The sequence below is a fragment of the Macaca mulatta genome, chromosome 10 (assembly GCF_049350105.2).
Source record: "Macaca mulatta isolate MMU2019108-1 chromosome 10, T2T-MMU8v2.0, whole genome shotgun sequence".
In the NCBI taxonomy this organism is placed as follows: Eukaryota; Metazoa; Chordata; class Mammalia; order Primates; family Cercopithecidae; genus Macaca; species Macaca mulatta.
In genome coordinates, this window is record NC_133415.1 from 59,125,570 (window position 1) to 59,144,336 (window position 18,767).

The 18,767-nt window shown below is 49.6% G+C and overlaps 1 protein-coding gene across 2 annotated transcripts in view; it reads left to right on the forward strand.

The window, feature by feature from the left end:
• ACSS1 (acyl-CoA synthetase short chain family member 1) overlaps nucleotides 1–18,767 on the forward strand; it is a 60,793-nt gene that overhangs the window by 34,783 nt on the left and 7,243 nt on the right. For both annotated transcript variants that reach the window (XM_015149622.3, XM_015149623.3), the window contains exons 3-10: nucleotides 1,182–1,381; nucleotides 8,576–8,751; nucleotides 9,125–9,277; nucleotides 10,649–10,796; nucleotides 12,021–12,158; nucleotides 16,987–17,079; nucleotides 18,149–18,261; nucleotides 18,559–18,685. In XM_015149622.3, the coding sequence (XP_015005108.3) occupies nucleotides 1,182–1,381; nucleotides 8,576–8,751; nucleotides 9,125–9,277; nucleotides 10,649–10,796; nucleotides 12,021–12,158; nucleotides 16,987–17,079; nucleotides 18,149–18,261; nucleotides 18,559–18,685 (1,148 nt within the window). The remainder of the gene's footprint in view (nucleotides 1–1,181; nucleotides 1,382–8,575; nucleotides 8,752–9,124; nucleotides 9,278–10,648; nucleotides 10,797–12,020; nucleotides 12,159–16,986; nucleotides 17,080–18,148; nucleotides 18,262–18,558; nucleotides 18,686–18,767) is intronic.

Here is an 18,767-nt window from a genome sequence, read left to right on the forward strand (position 1 = left end):
AGGCGATGTGGGGGACAACATGGGGGCCGGGCGGGTGCCCAGTGCTTTCCCTTCCCCTCATCCATGGTCCCCTAGGTTGAGGAGAAAGCAAGGTGCTTGCTCTACCTGCCCGTGCTGTCTCGGGGCAGCAGGGAGATGTGGCTGCCCTGCGTGCGGCCTTCACTCCTGACTCACTGTGGCTTTGCAGAGCTGGGGTCCACCCTCTCTGGGCCTGGGGGCCTGTCCGCTGAGGGCATTGTTTGGTGCCCCTCGACTGTGTTGATTCAGAAATCTGGGACCTGTCGTTTCTCGACTAAATGTCTTATGAGATCAGTCTTTCTTTTGGAGGCAAACATTTTCAGAAGTTTTGGAACCATGATGATCTATGCCTCAGACACTTATTGTCCCTGAGAAGCTGCTGCTGGAAAAAGAGGTCCCCATCCAGATCCCAGGAGAAGGTTCTTGGATTTTGCCAGGAAGGAAATCCAAGGCGAGTGGCTGAGCTCAGTGAAAAGAAATAGTTTATTGAAAGCTTCTCAGTTACATAGTAGGGCCTCCTCAGCAAGAGGAGGAATGCCTCTGTTTTGTTTATTTCTTATATAGGGGTCTTATCTATGTAAAAGCAAAGCTATGTCTCCCTCCGGGTAGGCTGACAAAGTGACATTTATTACTTTGTTGATTGAAAGAAAGCTATCCTTGGCATTTTAGTGCATAAGTACATCAAAGCATGCCTATAATCATCTTAAAAGCATATGTTATGCAATATTGGGGCATCTGGACATTCTGTTGTTGCAAGAGTTTGCCTTTGCAGGTATTAAGCTGCTTCCTCAGCTGTAAACATCTTAGGACTGGGGGTCGTGACTGGCAAAGAATGTGCCTTGCTAGTTTTAAGATGGAATTGATTCTAAAATGCTCCCCTACACTCCTGTTCCCTTAACAAAACCCTGCCATAAGTGGACTTAAGGATAGCCTTGTCACCCTAGCAATGTGGCAGTGAATCTCTGCCAATAGCAATCTACAAATGTTAAAAACTTTTCTTTTTCTGGAAAAGTACTTTCCATGCATTAAGTATTCAAGTGCCTGTTATCTTGGCACTGGGCTGGGTGTATATGACATAACATTTGCAGTATTGCTCCACCCCAAACTGCTCTGCGTTTTGGCGCTCCTCAATCTCTGATGGCTTTCTCTTCCTTGTGCTGCAGGGAACTGCTGGAGACCACGTGCCGCCTGGCCAACACGCTGAAGAGGCATGGAGTCTGCCGTGGGGACTGTGTTGCCATCTACATGCCCGTGTCCCCACTGGCTGTGGCAGCAATGCTGGCCTGTGCCAGGATCGGAGCTGTCCACACAGTCATCTTTGCTGGCTTCAGTGCGGCGTCCTTGGCTGGGAGGATCAATGATGGTGAGGAGGTGGGCGTGGGGAGGGAGGAATCCTGGAGTTCCCTGATCCTTGTTCCTGGGGGCCTGGCCATCAGTGTAGAGACCATCAGAGTGCAGACATTAATAAAATGTCACACAGACAAATGACAGATCCTACTAGGGACAGGCACATGGCCAAATGAGAATTTGTTCTGTGGGCTGAGATCTGAGTGCATTGAATTTAGCCAGGTGAAAAAGGGAGAGTTCCAGGTGGAGGGAACAGCAGAGGCACAGGCCGAGTGGAGGAGGAGCGCAGCATGAGCGCCTAGCGGAGGCGGGTGTAGTGCAGCAGGAAGGAAGTGTGGAGGTGGGATGACGCTGGAGACACACAGGGAAGGTCCCGCAGGTCAACAACTGGAAGCCTTCTATCCTGAGGAGCGAAGGGGTGGACCATCTTTGGGGATCTGGAGTCAGGTGAAGGGGGTCTTTCTGTCTGCATGTGGGTCAGTGTGTTTTGGACACTGTGCAGAACAATAACTTCCTTGTTTTGCTGTTGTCAAAGGACTGAGTGTCGGGATGGTGGCCCTATGTCCATGCAGTCTGATCTCTGCTCCCTGCTATCTCCTGGAGGGAGTCCTTTGAGCTGGTTTTGCAAGGCAGGTGCCAGGTTCTAGGGGCCATTGAGAACTCTTGTGTCTCATAGAAAATAGAACTAGTGGGTAGAGTTCTCAGACCCCTGTTGACCTCCCTCTGTGTAAAAGTCTAGGAAGCCCTTCCACTTCCTTTCAGGGTTTCCTCCCCCACGTTCAAGGTTGATGCTGCCACCTGTTTCTCTTTTTCTTCCTCTCTCTAGAACTCTGTAATACCAACTGTGTACCGGGCACTGTTCTAAGCACTCTACAAAGGTTATGTCCTTTAATTTACCTTAGTCTTCATAGGTATTTTATGCAATAACACTATTATCATTCCCCTCTCCTAAAATTACTGTTGTAACCATCTTAAAGCGTACAAGTCAGTCACATTAAGTACATTCACAGTGTTATGCAGTCATCATCATCACTAATACCTGAAGTTTTTCATCACTCAAAATGTACACTTTACACCCATTAAGCAGACATTCTCCATTCATCCATGTTGTGGCACGTGTATTTCACTTTTTTAATAAGTGAGTAATATCCATTCATTAATTGATGGCCATTTGGGTTGTTTCTATTTTTTTGGCTATTGTGAATAGAGCTGTTATGGATGTTCATGTATAGGAACACCTGCTTTTAATTTTGGGGGTATGTACCTATGAGTGGGCTTGCTGACTCATGTGGTAATTCCATGTTTAACTTATCAAAGAACTGCAAAACTGTTGTGCTAAGGAGATGTACCATTTTACATTTCCACCACCACATATTCCACCAATAGTATATGTGGGCTCCAGTTTCTCTGCATCTTGTTTTTCACTTAAAAAAATTATAGCTGTCGTGGTGAGAATGAAGTGGTATCTCATTGTGGTTTTGATTTGCATTTCCCTAATGACGAATAATATTAAACATCTTTTATGTACTTGTTGTCCATTTGTATGTTTTCCTTGGAAAAAGTCTACTTAAGCTGTTTGCCCATATTTTAATTGCTTGTTTGTCTTTTGTTGTTGAGTATGTAAGTTACTTATATATTATGAATATTAGACCTCTATCAGATATATAATTTGCAAATATTCTCCCATTCTGTGGGTTGTCTTTTCACTTTCTCAGTAGTAAACTTTGGTGTATAAAAGTTCTAAATTTTAATGAAGTCTAATTTATCTATTTTTTATTTTGCTGCTTGTGTCTTTGCTGTATTATTTGAGAAAACATAGCCAAATCCAATGTTGTGAAGATTTTTTCCTATGTTTTCTTTTTCTTTCTTTTTTTTTTTTGGGGATGGAGTCTCGCTCTGTCGCCAGGCTGGAGTGCAGTGGCATGATCTCAGCTCACTGCAACCTCACCTCCTGGGTTCAAGTGATTCTCCTGCCTCAGCCTCCCGAGTAGCTGGGATTACAGGTGTGTGCCACTGCACTCAGCTAATTTTTGTAGTTTTAGTAGAGACGGGGTTTCATCATGTTGGCCAGGATGGTCTCGATCTCTTAACCTCGTGATCCACCCGCCTCGGCCTCCCTGTTCATATGTTTTCTTCAAAGAGTGTAAGTTTTACCTTTTTACATTTAGGTCTTTACTTTTGAGCTGATTTTTGTACAGGGTGTGAGGTAAGGGTGCAGTTTCATTCTTTGTCCTATGGCTATCCATTGGTCCCAGTGCCGTTTGTTGAAGAGGCTATTCTTTTCCCTGTTAAGTGGACTTGGTACTCTTGTTGAAAATAATTTGACCATATATGGGAGGGATTATTTCTGGGCTCTCTATTCTATTCCATTTATCCATATGATTATCTATCTATTGTTATCTCAGTACCAAACTGTTTTGGCACTGTAGCTTTGTAAGTTTTGAAACCAGGAAGTGTGTCTCCCAACTTTGTTCTTCTTTTTTCAGGATCGTTTTGGCTCTTCTGGGTTTCTTGTATTTTCATAGGAATTTTAGGATTAGCTTTTCCATTTCTGCAAAAAAAGATATTGGGATTTTAATTGCATTCAATCTGTAGAAAAATTGGAGGGTATTGCCTTGTCAACAATATTAATCCACAAACATGGAATATCTTTCCATTTACTTAGGTATTTTAAAATTTCTTTCAGCAGTGTTTTGTAGTATTCAGTGTCCAAGTCTTGCATATCCTAGGCTAAACCTATTCCTAAGTATTTTTTTCTTTTATGAATTTTTATAAATGGAATTGTTTTCCTAATTTCCTTTATGTATTGTTCATTGTTAATATATAGAGATACAGCTAATTTTTGCATAGTGATCTTGTATCTTGCAAATTTACTGATTTATTAGCTCTAATAAATAGTTTTTTTGTGGATTCATTAGGATTTATACATATTAGATCATGTCATCTGTGAATAGAGATAGTTTTACTTTTTCCTTTCCAATTTGGATGTCTTTTATTTCTTTTTTCTTTTTTTTTTTTTTTTTGGCCTAATCACTCTGGCAACAGCTTCTTTTATAATGTTGAATTGCAGTGGTAAAAAGTGGGCATCCTTGTTTTGTTCCTGATCTTAGGGGGAAGGCTTCAGCCTTTTACCGATGTTAACTGTGGGTTTTCAGATGCCCTTTATCAATGAAGTTCCCTTCTATTCCTGGTTTTAAGTTTTTGATCATCTAAGGGTATTGGATTTTGTCAAAAGCTTGTTCTGCGTCAATTGAGGTGTGTTTTTTCCTTCATTGGAGTAGTGTGATGTATTACAGTGATTGATTGCTGCATGTTGAACCACCTTTCCTAGGGTAAGTCCTGATTGGTCATGGTGTATTCTGTTAATATGCTGCTGGGTACGGTTTGCTAGCATTTGGTGGAAGAGTTTTGCATCATTGTTTATATGAGATATTTGTCTCTAGTTTTCTTTTTTTGTAGTAATCTTTGGCTTTAGTATCAGGGCAATACTGGCCTCATAAAATGAATTTGAAAGTATCTCCTTCTCTTCAGTTTTTTGGAAGAGTTTGAGAAGGATTGGTTGCTAATTCTTTAAATATTTGATAGACTTCACCAGTGAGGTCATTTGGTTCTGGTCTTTTCTTTGTTGGGAGGTTACTGTTCCCTTTCTAAAGATGAGTAAACTGAGACGCAGAGAGTTTAAGTGACTTATTTAAGGTCACATACCTAGTAAGTGACAGAGCCAGGAGTTGAACACAGACATTCTGCCGCCATAGTTCATGCTTTCAGCATTATGCTAAGCTGCCCCTTTCGTCTCTTGCTGGTGTGGCCATGGTCACCCAGTGCTTCTGTTAAGATTGTTTGAAACAAGCAATAGCAGTTGACTCTTGGTGACTTCAGCATATGGGGATTTAGTAGCTGGATGCTGGGGTGCTCCCAGAACCTCAGAATTGCTAAACAACCAAGCATGAGAGGGCAGGGGCCAGGAGTCTGTTCTGAAGAGGACTCTGCCCTGATATCCTTCAGCCTCCTTGTGCAGCTCTGCAGGTGCCAGGTTCCTGGGGACAAGATTCTATTAAGATGAGTATCTGTGTCCTCTTGAGTCAATGAGGGGCTGTTTTGATTTTCTATTGCTGTGTCACAAACTACTCCAAAACTTAGTGCTTAAAACAACTGAAAACTATAAATTTTATTATTCTATTTCATGGGTCTGTGGAACAGGAATCAGATGGGGACGGGGAATGGCTGTTCTCTGCTCCATGACATCTGGGACATTAGTCAGGTTGACTTGAAGGGTTGGGGACTGGCGGGCCTCTCTTTCTCTCCATGTGGCCTCTACACGTGGCTGACTTGGGCTTCCTCATAGCCTTGCAGCCTCAGCAGTCAGGCTTGTCACATGGCAGCACATGGCTCCAAGAGGAAGGAAATAGCAACTGCCAGTGTCCTACAGGCCAGGCTGGCACAGGCCTGGCATCACTCTTGCCTTACTAGATTGGCCAAACCAGTCTGTGGCCATTCCAGATTCAAGGGGAGGAGACCTGGATCCGGCTTCTCTATAAGAGCAGGTGAAAGAATGTGCAGCCATCTTCAGTTGGTCGCTGGGAGGTGGGTGCATATTGTGAGTCTGACCGCCAGGGTATCACATGTCTGGGCAGCCACCTCAGTCAGCAGGCGCAGTTCCAGAGTTCCGTCCCCTGGCCTGACTTCCAGGCTTGGACCATCCCTCTTCATTTGTCTTCCTTCTTGCTTTAGGCTGCTTGAGGAGTAGAGAGTGTTGGAGGGGAGGATAGAGGTCAGGAGAATGGCTTTGAGAGAGGCTGTGGGGGCAGAATAATGATCCACTCAGATGGCCACACTGTAATCCCCTGGAAGCTGTGCCATGTCACTTGCATGGTGAAAGGACTTTGCAGATGTAAGGCAATGGGATATCCAGGTGGGCTCCATCTAATCCCGTAGCCCTTAAATGCACAGAACTTGCTCCCAGTAGAGGCAGAGGAAGTGAAGCAGAAGGGGAGGTCAGAGAGATTCAAAGCAACTTTACCCGCCATTGTTGGCTTTGAAGATAAACAGGGCCATGAACCAGGGCAGGTGGTGGCTGTAGTCGCTGAGAATGACCCCTGCCTGACCGTAAGCAAGGAAAGGGCGACCTTAATCCCACAGTCGCGTGGAACTGAGTTCTGCCAACCACTGAATGAGCCTGGAGGTGGATGTTTCCCCAGAGCCACCACATAGGAGCCAGCCCCGTCCTTGACTTTGGCCTTGTGAGACTCTAAGCAGAGAACCCTGCCAAGCCTGTCCAGACAACAGAACTGTGAGCTAAAAATGAGTGTTCCGAGCCACTGAGTTTTTATGGAAGCAGCAGAAAAGGAACGCAGATGCTGGTGCCTGCTCAAATCCAGGGAGGGAAAGTCAAATCCTCCCAGAGTGACACGTGGTTCCTGCCAGCACCCATGCTGTGGCCCAGCCTTGGAGGGCACCAGTGGGCCAGACATGCTTATGGTGCTCAGAAGCTCCTGGGTACCTCCTGGAGGCCTCTCATGGAGAGCCTGTTGGGCAGGGAGGCCCTGGACAGGTGCGAGTCAGGAGCGAGGTGTGTGCCTTGGGAGGCAGAGAAGGAACTGCCTGCTGTGTAGTGTGGTTTCAGCATGTTGCACGGGTTGGGGTCACTGTTTCATGAAAGATCCTCATCCCCATGAGCTTTCTTTGTCTCCCATCCCCTTGAGAAAGATTCATTCCTTCCTGCTGCACTATCTCCCTTCCTCGCCCATAGGGGGCTCGCCTGGACCAACCCCTGCTCGGGGATGTAGGTCTGGAAAGTCTCTGATAGGCTCCACCCAACTGACTTGGTTTCCCCAGGTGAGCTATCGCTGAAGCTTGAAGGGCAAAGAATGTGTGTAGCCATGGCTCTTGGTGCCAGGCAGGGTTGGCAGCCTAGAGTATCTCTCTGATCCCTGGATGGTCCTGTGTGTGCTGCAGAATTCTCAGGGAACCTTCATGGCCATGACATCTCCAGGGCTCTCAGGAGGAGAAAGGGTGGGCATGTTGTGCAAAAGTGCTTTCAGATTTATTTAGGTAGGACTCTCCCAAAGGGAACATTGAGACCAGAGTCTGTCTTGGAAGTGTGGTAGGGCAGTGGTGAGTGAGGCCACAGGGGGTGACCGGAGATTCATCTGCAGAGAGGCTCTGGACAGGAATGTGGCACACATGCCTCAAATGGCTCGATGCAAAGGGTGGGGAGTTGTACCCACCAAAGGGTGGTTGAGGATTTATACCCCAACTATTGAGAGTCATTGGTCGAGGGTTCCCAAGCACTTCTGTCCATAGCTCTGCAAGAGACCTTTGGTGCAAAATGACTGAAAGGCCTGAGGGATGTGGGTGAGGCCCTGCCAGTCAGGGTCACAGCTGGACATTTGTCCCAGGCTCTTCCTGAGGGGCTGTGTAGTAACCCTCTGCAGCTGTGATCCCTCTGGGTCATCCCGCACTGGGGAAGGTGTCTGCATGGCAGACACCTCCTTTTCCTGGGGACTTGAGGCCCATTGTGCGTGCACCCTTCTTCCCTGCTCTGGGCCTCCCCCTAAGTTAACCATGGAAGCTAGGGTCCTCCTGGCTTCCCCCTGGGCCTGGCTGAGCACCATTGGTCATTGAAGAGCAGGTGTGGGATCAGGAGGGCCTTCTCCTGCAGGTGAGGAGGGCAGTTAGCTCCCAATCATCCACTGGGGTGTAGTTTCTGATCTCTGGACAGTGAAGGCTCTTGGCCCACACACGTCACTCTAGACAGGGCCTGGCCACATGGGACACCTTTGGGCTTGGCCTCTGTTTGTCCAGCTTTCTTGGTCTCTGCCTCTCGGTGTTTCTCTGTCACCTTGATTGCTGCAGGTGGCATGATGGCCCCTTTCCTGGGGTTTGCTCCTGGGCAGACAGGAGAGAAAAGTGGAAGTCTGGTTGGCAAATTGTCTTTATGCTGCTGACTCAAGGAGGAAGAGTTGAGCTTCAAAGTAATTTATCTCTGGTTCCTTCCCCTTAGCCTCAGAACTGCACAAAGGCCTGGTGCTTCTTCATGGCACACAAAGGCTGGAGAGCAGACAGCCCCTCACTTTTTCCATTGAGTCTTTTACTCAAGATTGGACTGAGTTTCTCACAGTCCTAGGCCTGGATGTCCTATGTGAGTCAGAGGTATGAGGGCCAAAGTCGGGAGGAGACTGATCAGAAATGTCTGTGTTGTCTCTGTTAGCCAAGTGCAAGGTGGTTATCACCTTCAACCAAGGACTCCGGGGTGGGCGCGTGATGGAGCTGAAGAAAATAGTGGACGAGGCTGTGAAGCACTGCCCCACCGTGCAGCATGTCCTGGTGGCTCACAGGACAGACAACAAGGTCCACATGGGGGATCTGGACATCCCGCTGGAGCAGGTGGGTTACCTCACTTTGCACAGTTTGAGGAGAGGTCATATCAAGTTAGCTGGCTCTGAGACTTCTTGGGTTGTAGTTCTCAATTTGGGTTCCCTAGAGGTGCCCAGGATTCCTCTGTGGTATTTGGTGAGCTTGAGTACTGTCTGGGAAGATAAAACTCCAATACGGCAAGGAGATTGGAACACTTACTGTAACACAAATGATTGCACCCACCCTTTTGTTTTGTGTCCTTTCCACATTTGGAATTGAACTTGGACAGATGAGAGCAGGTGAATTCTGAATCCCGTGTGTGGAGTCCTGCTGTGGAGGGGGAGTGGTGCTCTCAGAGAGGCTGAGTGCCCTCGGTGGGCTCTTTGTTTCTTGTCCCTTCCAGGAAATGGCCAAGGAGGACCCTGTATGCGCCCCAGAGAGCATGGGCAGCGAGGACGTGCTCTTCATGCTGTACACCTCAGGGAGCACTGGAATGCCCAAGGGCATTGTCCATACCCAGGCAGGCTACCTGCTGTATGCCGCCCTGACCCACAAGGTACAGGCCTGTGCGGGGCGGTGCTGGGCCCTCGGCAGGGCTCCAGGCAGGGGCAGGGCCAGAAGTCCTCCTGCTGCAGAGCGAGGCCTGTAGGTGTGAGAGGTCAGTGTTTCTTCCTGGCCTATTTGGGGCAGGGCCCCTCGAGTCTCCCCACCCCACAGCTCCTCAGGGCCCTGGCTGCCTCGAGCCCCCACTGCACTGTCTAGAAGCTCCCAGAGAATCTGACCATGTAACATGGCAGCAGGACACTAAGGGCCACTCACCCAAAGATTTTTTAAAACTCTTTTTAGAACAGATACAGAAAACCACCCAAATTAAATGTGTGGCTTAATGAATTATTATAAGGCAAATGCCACTTTGGTCAAGAGGTGAAAGGCCACCCGTTTCTCAGAAGCCCCTTCCAGGCCCATGTGGCTGCAGCCCCGTCCAACAGGTCCTGATGCGTCTTGCGCCCCTGCCCTGTGTTTTTCTTTTGATAGTTTTGTGGCTCGTATGTGTGTCCATGGGCACTGTAGCTTACTGTTGCCCATTAAAATATGTATTTTTTCTTCATGGAGTCTCACTCTGTTGTGCAGGTTGGAGTGCAGTGGTGTGATCTCAGCTTACTGCAACCTTCATTTCCTGGGTTCAAGTGACTCTCCTGTCTCAGCTTTCTGAGTAGCTGAAATTACAGGCACCTGCCACCACACCCTGCTAAATTTTTTTTGTATTTTTAGTAGAGACAGTGTTTTGCCATGTTGGCCAGGCTGGTCTCGAACTCCTGACCTCAAGTGATCCGCCCGCCTTGGCCTCTCCAAGTGTTGGAATTATAGGTGTGAGCCACTGAGCCCGGCCTAAAATATTGTTGATATGTCTTTTAAGTCCTTTTAAGCCTATGCTCCCCCATTTCCTTACACTTGGCCATTGTCGTGTCCAGCCATTTTTCTCTGGTGTCCTTTGGTCTGGGTTGTGCCTGTTGTCCCTCTGCCCTCTGTGTTTCCTGCATATGGGCAGTTGGATCCTGAGATGGGATCAGGCTCCAATGAGCTGCTGTGGAAGAATAAAGGGGATTCAGATGTCTGTCCTCTCATGCTTCTCGAAGCTGATGATGCTTGATGCCGTTCTTGGCCTTTTTGACTTTTATTTTTTGTAGTTCTTAAGAGGTTTAAAAAATCGTGGCGTAAGGCAATGCAAAAAGGTGTCCACGTGTTAAACATACAACTAGACGGACTCTGCAGTGTTCCCACCTGTCCTGCTGCTGGAGGCCGTTTGATGAGCCAGCTGCCTCTCACAGCTGTGGCCTGCAGCATATGCATGCCGATTTCCTAGTGACCTGGTGAACATGGTGGAGTGGGGGGACAAGCTCCTGATGCTCCCTTCCTGTCTCTGCAGCTTGTGTTTGACCACCGGCCAGGTGACATCTTCGGCTGTGTGGCTGACATTGGCTGGATTACAGGACACAGCTACGTGGTGTATGGGCCTCTCTGCAATGGAGCCACCAGTGTCCTTTTTGAGAGCACCCCAGTTTACCCCAATGCTGGTAAGGATGGTGAACCCTGTTTGGGACCCCATGCTGGTGTCAGGGGGAGAGAGCCTGAGGCTCGAGGCTTGTGGAGAGGCTCATGGAAGGGGGACACCTGGGCTGTGGTGAGGGTGTGGCTCTCCAGGTCCTGCTGTCGAGATGCCCGGTGGGGCCAGGCACTGGGTCTTCAGAAAGATCTGATGGGCAGCAGCAGGGAGTCTGACTTGGCGCTGGAGGACATCTCAAGGCCCCTGCTCCTGTAGTCCTGCCCTCTGACTTAAACTGCCGGCCTCGGGCCATCACTTTGGTATCCTTCTCACCTCTAGGCCGCCTGCCCAGATCCAGCCCTTTCTCGAGGCTAGGACCAGCAGCCTGCCTCTTCTGTTTCCCAAGCCCTGCCCCTTGAACCTTCAGGGCCATCCCTCAGACCATGTTATGCATGGCCTAGAACCATCTCCATTACATTGAGATCACTTTGAAAACAAGGTGAAGTCTGGCTCCCTTGGGCATCGTCCTCCCACACAGCAGTGTCTTCAAATATTTGCTTTAATGTAAGAAGGCCATGGTGGCTCTGCCCAAAGGCTGCTGCCACAGCGTTCCATGGCGCTGACAACTGTGCACGAACTGTGTTATCACCTCCCAGTGCTCCATCCCTGCCTTTGGGGTCTGGGTGTGCTCAAGGAAGAAGTTGTAGGGGCAAGACCAGGGATTCAGGGCCATGGCCCAGGTGCTGTCTCAGGCCACCACTTCAGCCCCTGGAAGCTCAGTGTCCCATGTGGAGGGGATGGTGTGGATGGTGGGTTTACAGGAATCAGGGGTGTGCATGCTGGGCATATGGCCCTGCTCCCTGGGACACACACAGTGGCAGCTCTGCTGTCACGAGGGGAAGCCCCAGTCACCACTTTAGAGCCCATGTAAGTGTGACAGAGTGAAAGCTCCACGGGTTATTAAATCCACATAGTATCGCCTTGAACTAGGCCATCACCCTAAGCCAGGTGAAGACTGTTGCTGAATGTGCCACCCATGGATCTGGGGAGTGCTGGGAGGAGAGCCGCCATTGGAGACTTGTCCTATGGGGCTTCTTTCTGTCTTTCACCGGTGGGGGGGTTGGGAGGGATCCTTTTTATATGGACATATGCACGTCTGCACATGCCCAGCACTCAGGAAGTCTTGGCTGATCTCTAAGTTTAAAGTAGATCATGTCAGCTCTCCTGCCGACAGTGAATTTCGGCCTTTCTGTAGGTCGGTACTGGGAGACAGTAGAGAGGTTGAAGATCAATCAGTTCTATGGCGCTCCAACGGCTGTCCGGCTGTTGCTGAAATACGGTGATGCTTGGGTGAAGAAGTACGATCGCTCCTCCCTGCGGACCCTGGGGTCAGGTGAGTGGCCTGCCCTGCAGCAGGAGAGGGTGCACTTGCCTTAGACCCTCAGAGCCAATACGTGCTTCAGCAGGACTTCAGTCATGAAGCTGCCCGGCTTTGTATGTGTGAATTCATGCAACGCCAGACTGGATCTGGTAGAAAGCACCTCTTCCCACCTATAAGCCCCTCCCCAGAGCTGGCAGCAGTTACCAGTCTGGGGAAAAACGTTCCAGACATTTTCTGTGCCATCGTTTCTGCGCCCAATTTCTGTAGCTTAATCTTCATTAGGAATACTTAGCCACTCAATAAGTTAAGGGCCAAGTCATTTCTTTAGTGGCTGCATGGGATTTAATTGTGTAACTTAGCTGGGTGTGGTGGCAAAGGCTGAGGTGGGAGGATTGCTTGAGCCCAGGAGTTTCAGGCTGCAGTGAACTAGGATTGCACCACTGCGCTCCAGCCTGGTGACAGAGTGAGATTCAGTCTTCTAAATAGTAATAATAATAATAATAGTATAACTACAGTTTGCTAAACACTGCCCCGTTGTTAGACCTTTTGATTGTCTCCAAGTCCGTGGAGTGGATACCATCCTGCGCTTTTGCCCTGCTGCTACTGTAGATGTTTCCAGGCAGACAGTTCAAAGCTTAGGCCTATTGGTAATGTTGATGGATATTGCCAAGTCACGTGGAAATATTTTGGAAAGGTGACGGTGTCATGGTTTCGACAGTATCGGCGGTGTCTGTCTTTCGGGCTGGTGCTGGGAGGGACTGGGTGCTGGTGACTGCTGTTCCCTCTCCTGTCCCTGCCACATTTCATGTCTGCCTTTACATGTGTGGTCACATGTGGTCAGCCACCTGCTTGGTGGCTTTTCACTGGGGAAGCATGCAGGGCAGTGACCACGGAAGAGTGTCCCATTCTACCACATGCATCCGTGGGAAGGGAGTGCGGTGAACATGTGATTCTGCTACCGCTGGGTGACCACGAGGCCATGCGGGCATCTGGGCCACAGGTTGAGAGGCACTGCAGCTGGGGCTGTGCCCTGCAGAGTTCACCACTTGTTCTCAAATGTGAGATGGGGATGAGACCTACCTGCAGGGTGGTGAGGATGCCACAGAGGGTCAGATGTGAGCCTTAGTGTAATGTTTAGCATGGAGATGATTAACGGGGAGAGCTCTTGAGGAATAGCAGGCATCCAATGACTCCTCCTCCTCTTTTCCCTTATTTTCCCCTTAACAGTAAAAACCTTCTTTTCTCAAAGAGCTTTCTAGATTAAAAAGCAGGAGGGGTTTGAATACTATTAATAAGAGCAAATATGTATTAAATGCCTTTATCTTCACATCCTTTGAGCAAAGAGCAGATATTGCTTCACATTACAGAGGAGGAAGAGGAGGCACAGAGAGGTCAGCGAACCTGCCCAAGGTCACTCAGCAAGTGGGGCACCCTGTGCTGAACCCAGTACCTGGTTCTAGAGTCAGTAAAACTCACTCTGCCCCCCACCTGATTGATGGGCTCTAGGCACCCACCCTGTACCCTCAGCAGGTCCTAGGGTCCTGGCTCACTCTGCTTCCCTTGCCATACTGTCCCTCCACCTCTCAGAAAGAGCATGGAGCTCCTTTCCAGATGGTGTGTCTTGGTTTGCTTTGTGCTGCTGTAATAGAATACCCTGAAACTGGATGATTTATAATGAACAGAGATTTATTGGTTCACGTTTCTGGAGGCTGGGAAGTCCACATCAAGGTGCTGGCATCTGGTGAGGGCCTTCTTGCTGCATTGTCCCACGGTGGAAGGGCAAAAAGAGGGTGAGAGAGAGCAAGAGGAAGTTGAACTCACCCTTTTATAATGGCACCAATCCCACTCATGAGGGTAGAAGCCTCTTGGCATAATCACCTCATAAAGGTTCCACCTCTTAATACTGTTACAATGGCAATTACATTTCAACATGAGATTTGGAAGGGACAAACATTGAAACCACAGCAAGTGGTGAGTTTGGGTGGTCTCTCTTGGCATGCTGGAGCTGGGCTTGAGAGGCTGGTGTGATTCTGGGCCATACAGTACTTGGGAACTGGGAACAAACAGTGGGGTGGTCAGAGCCATAGACACTCTCCCAGATTCTCTAGGTGTTGTCAGCAGGGCCACATGAGTGGGCCCTAGGCATTAGGTGGGGACAGGGCTGAAGGCCAAGATTTGGTTTTCCAGATACACTCATGGGATTTGTCTGCTGAAGGAAGATTCACGGGGTCCAGTGACAAGGGGTACCACACTAAGTGCATTTCAGGAAGGAGTGTGCTCTGGCAGCTGCATTAGAGTGTGATGTGTATCCCAGCAGCCTCTGTCCCCACAGACCTGGAACACCTCTGAGCCAGGGGGCCAGCCCCCAGCATAGGCTCAGCTGGGTTTTGTGTATTTAGCTGGTCAATAGGCACATTCCTATTCCTGTTGCATAACCGGTTCTAGCCGCAGAACCCTGCGGGAGGCCAGGTGCCAATCACACACCTCGTTGTGCTGTTCTTGGTATACAATGCTGGCAGGTAGCGCGGCGTCCTGTGATGTCTTGCACCTGAGGCTCCCAGCACCTTGGAGCAGTGCTGGGGGTCAGTGTGTGTTCCACACCTTGGCCAGGGCCAGCACTGTGCTGGCACACTTGTCAGTGCAATTCCAGAGCCCAGACCCATTCCAGGCAGCTAGGATCAGCCCTCATGACATTTAATCCATTGAGTCGTCAGAATCCCACTTACTCAAGACCCTCCCCCTAGAAGTGTATTTCTCAAAGCTTTTTTAAACTTTCAATTTCATAAGTAATACATGGATAAGCTCTTGTGAAAAGAAGAAATTGGAGCATTGAACTTAAAGCTGATGTCCTTAGGAGCTGGGCGTGGGGGTACATGCCTGTAGTCCTGGCTACTTGGGAGACTGAGATGGGAGGAGCCTTGAGCCCCGGAGGTCAAGATTGCAGTGAGCCATGATTGTGCCACTGCACTCCAGTCCAGGCAACAGAGCGAGATCCTTGTCTCTCTAAAAAAAAAAAAAAAAGCTAAGATTTTCCCTGATCTCTGCTCCAGGTGTTGTTGCTCCTGCGCCTTCGGTCCCGTCTCCGCAATTCAGTTCCTGTAGTGGATTGCGGCTCTGTTAAATGATGTTTTCTTTAACACCAAAGTCACCACACTGTGCTATTATGCTGTAATGTTTGTTTTAAGATCGTAGAATCTGCATTTTTTCCACATGGATCTGCCCTGCTGTGGGGATTGCCCTGGCTCGTGTGGTCACATCCCCGTGGCTGGGTGCAGGCTGTCGCAGTCTCCCAGCGTGTCCACCAGTGCTGCAGGGCATCTCCCTGCCCCTTGTGGATGTTCTGAGTGCAGGTGTGACACATAAGACACCGAGCCGCCCATGTGGCCAGCACTGATCATGCAGCACTGATGCGGGGGCCGCTGCTGGGATAGGCTGTGGGTTGTGAGTGGTCCTGAGCAAGGGGCAAACACCAGCACGAGAATATGTCAGTGTTTTAGTGACAGTGCGTCTAGCCTGGAGAGTTCTGGCTGAGTGCTGGCCTGGTGTGGAAATGTCATAAGATAGACACTGAGAATGCTAGGGTGTATGTGTATCTTTTTCCTTTCTATTGAGATATAATGTATACTAAAGGGTACAGATGTTAAGTGTTCAACTTGAGAGATGTTTACATGTATAAGTGCTACAGAAATTCCCAGTCCCCAGAGGCCCCCTTATGGCTCCTGCCAGTCACAGGAGTTACCTGAGCCGTGATCACAGTGTAGCCTGCATCACCACGGACAGATGTGGCTGCACTTGAACCTCAGTTGGGTGGGATCACACAGCACACCCCTCCCTTTCTCAGCATCGTGCCTCAGACTCACCCATGCCGCCGTGGGTCGTGGAGGTTCGCCATCTTCTTTGCAGTGTGGCGTTCCTCTGCAGGAGCATGCCATGTTGTATTTAGCCACCTACTCCTGAGGGATGTGTGTGGTTTCTGGCATGAGCAGAGCTGCTGAGGACACCCTTTACATGGCCACTTCTGGTGGCATCTGCAGTCATTTCTGTGGGGTGTACGTCAGGGGTCATGTTGTGAGGTGTTCTGCCGTAGTAGATTCTGCCCCAAGCAGTTGCTCAAAGTAGTTGTATTGGATGTATGGAGTTTTAAATGTTAAGAGAAACATCCAGATTGCTCCCCAAAATTGCTGAACCACACTACCTTCCTATTGGTGTCTGTGAAATCCTGTTTTCCCCACATTCTTGCTGGCTTTTTGATTTTCAACCATCTAATGATAAAAATACGTCACAGTCATGTGCATTTCTTTGATGACCATAAATATGATATGTCTCACTGCATTTTCAGGTCTCCTTGTATGTTCTTCAAAAAAAAAAAAAATTACAGAGCTGTTTTCTCCTTAAAAATCTCTTTATTTGGCTGGGCATGGCGGCTCACACCTGTAACCCCAGCACTTTGGGGAGGCCAAGGCTGGCAGATCACCTGAGGTCAGGAGTTCGAGAACAGCCTGGCCAACATGGTGAAACCCGATCTCTGCTAAAAATACAAAAAATTAGCTGGGTGTGGTGGCAGGCACCTGTAATCCCAGGTACTCAGGAAGCTGAGGCAGGAGAATTGCTTGAACCTGGGAGGTGGAGGTTGCAGTGAGCCAAGATCATGCCACTCTACTCCATCCTGGGTGACAGAGCGAGACTCAGTCTCAAAAAACAAAACAAAACAAAAACCAAACCAAACCAAACAAAACAAAATGAAACAAAAAAAGAAAAACAAAAAAACCACAAAACTTACTTTTGGTTTCAGGTTTATTTGCAGCCTGTTAACATCTTTTTCTTTCCTGTGTGGTTTCAGTGGGAGAGCCCATCAACTGCGAGGCCTGGGAGTGGCTTCACAGGGTGGTGGGGGACAGCAGGTGCACGCTGGTGGACACCTGGTGGCAGACAGGTGAGGAGGCCTGGGGAACAGGTTCCAGTCTAAGTGCTGGGTCTGCAGGGTCGGGTGTGAGGCTGGGACTGGGGTCCGAGCTCTCAACAGCAGGTGCAATAGAAGACACGTCAACACCCGAGACTGCGGAAACCCTGGGGCCTAGAGTGAGGGAACTCAGAGGTCGCCTGGCTGCTGTTTCCCAGCTATGGGACCTCATGTCACAACTTCTCTGAGCCTCGGTTTCCTCCTTTGTGAGGTGGGGGTGCCCCCCACAGGCCTGGGTGAGGGTGAACTGAGGCGACACAGCCCAGCTTGCTGCCCAAGGCCTGGTGTGCAGCAGGAGCTCAAGGGCCGTGTCCCTTCCAAGTGCCCCTTTCTGAACAGGGGAACATCTAATGAGACAGGCCCTATCTTCTAAGGAAGCGTGAGTCTAAATTTAAATTTTAGTGAGAAAAGGAATTTTCCTGTGACATTTTGTTTGGATTTGTCCCCCTTCTCTTGGGTATCTGATTTATTAGGATGCTTGGGGAGAGAGACCACCACAGATGTAATGAATGTAACTATCTGAGGGCTCATCCTCAAGCCAGAAAATGAGATGTTCCCATGGGACAGTCCCATCCATTTGGGAAAACCTGGGGCAGAGATTCTCTAGCTGAGTCCCTGGGGCATTTCCCTGGTAGAGGCGAGTGCCAGAGAAATAATGTGACGGCAGGATTTGAGGGCATCTTTTTTCGTTGCTGGGTTCGTGTCGAACAGGCGCGGGCCCAGAAGCAATTCTCTTTCCCCGTCTTCATGTGCAAGTGGGTGGGCTCTGCCCTTTCCTACTTCAAGCAAGGCCCTGACATGGCGAGGAGGCCTGTACCTGGCTGTGGGACGCCAGAGCTCCGGGGGCTGAGGCCAGCTTGGGGCTCCTTCTCATATCCGCCGTGGAGGGCACCAGACTCACATCTGGTTTGCCTCAAAGATTGTTGTGCCCCTGAGGCATTTCCTTGCCCACAATAGGGACAGTCCCACCCACCCCCCACTCTGGATACGCATATCTCTGGGTCCGGGCCGATCTTGCATTTCTTCCTTGTCATACCTGCAGAAACGGGTGGCATCTGCATCGCACCACGGCCCTCGGAAGAAGGGGCGGAAATCCTCCCTGGCATGGCGATGAGGCCCTTCTTTGGCATCGTCCCCGTCCTCATGGATGAGAAGGTGTGTATGGGCCTTCCCCGCATGGGGGCCATGTGCTTGCCCTCCCTCATCCCTGCCTGCCCAGCCCAGCTCCCTCCTGTGTGCCCAGGTCTGTACCTGGCAGGAGGCTGCTGACCTCACAGCGTTCACTGCACTGGTATCATGCACTGGCTAGCGGCCACACAGGCGGCTTGGGGCCCTCCTCGGGGCAGAGGGGAGAGCCATGGACAGCTCCCTTGAGGGCAGGGCTTGTCATTTTTTTGGCACACTTGTCACCCAGAGCCTGCCCTCTCTCACGTGCATGTCCGGGGTCTACAGGGCAGCGTCGTGGAGGGCAGCAACGTCTCCGGGGCCCTGTGCATCTCTCAGGCCTGGCCAGGCATGGCCAGGACTATCTATGGCGACCACCAGCGATTTGTGGACGCCTACTTCAAGGCCTACCCAGGTGAGCAGGCTGTCAGGGACCCTCTCATTCCTTTTCAGCTGACTGCTGGAATCTTATTCTCAGAAAACATTTTTAATGGGAT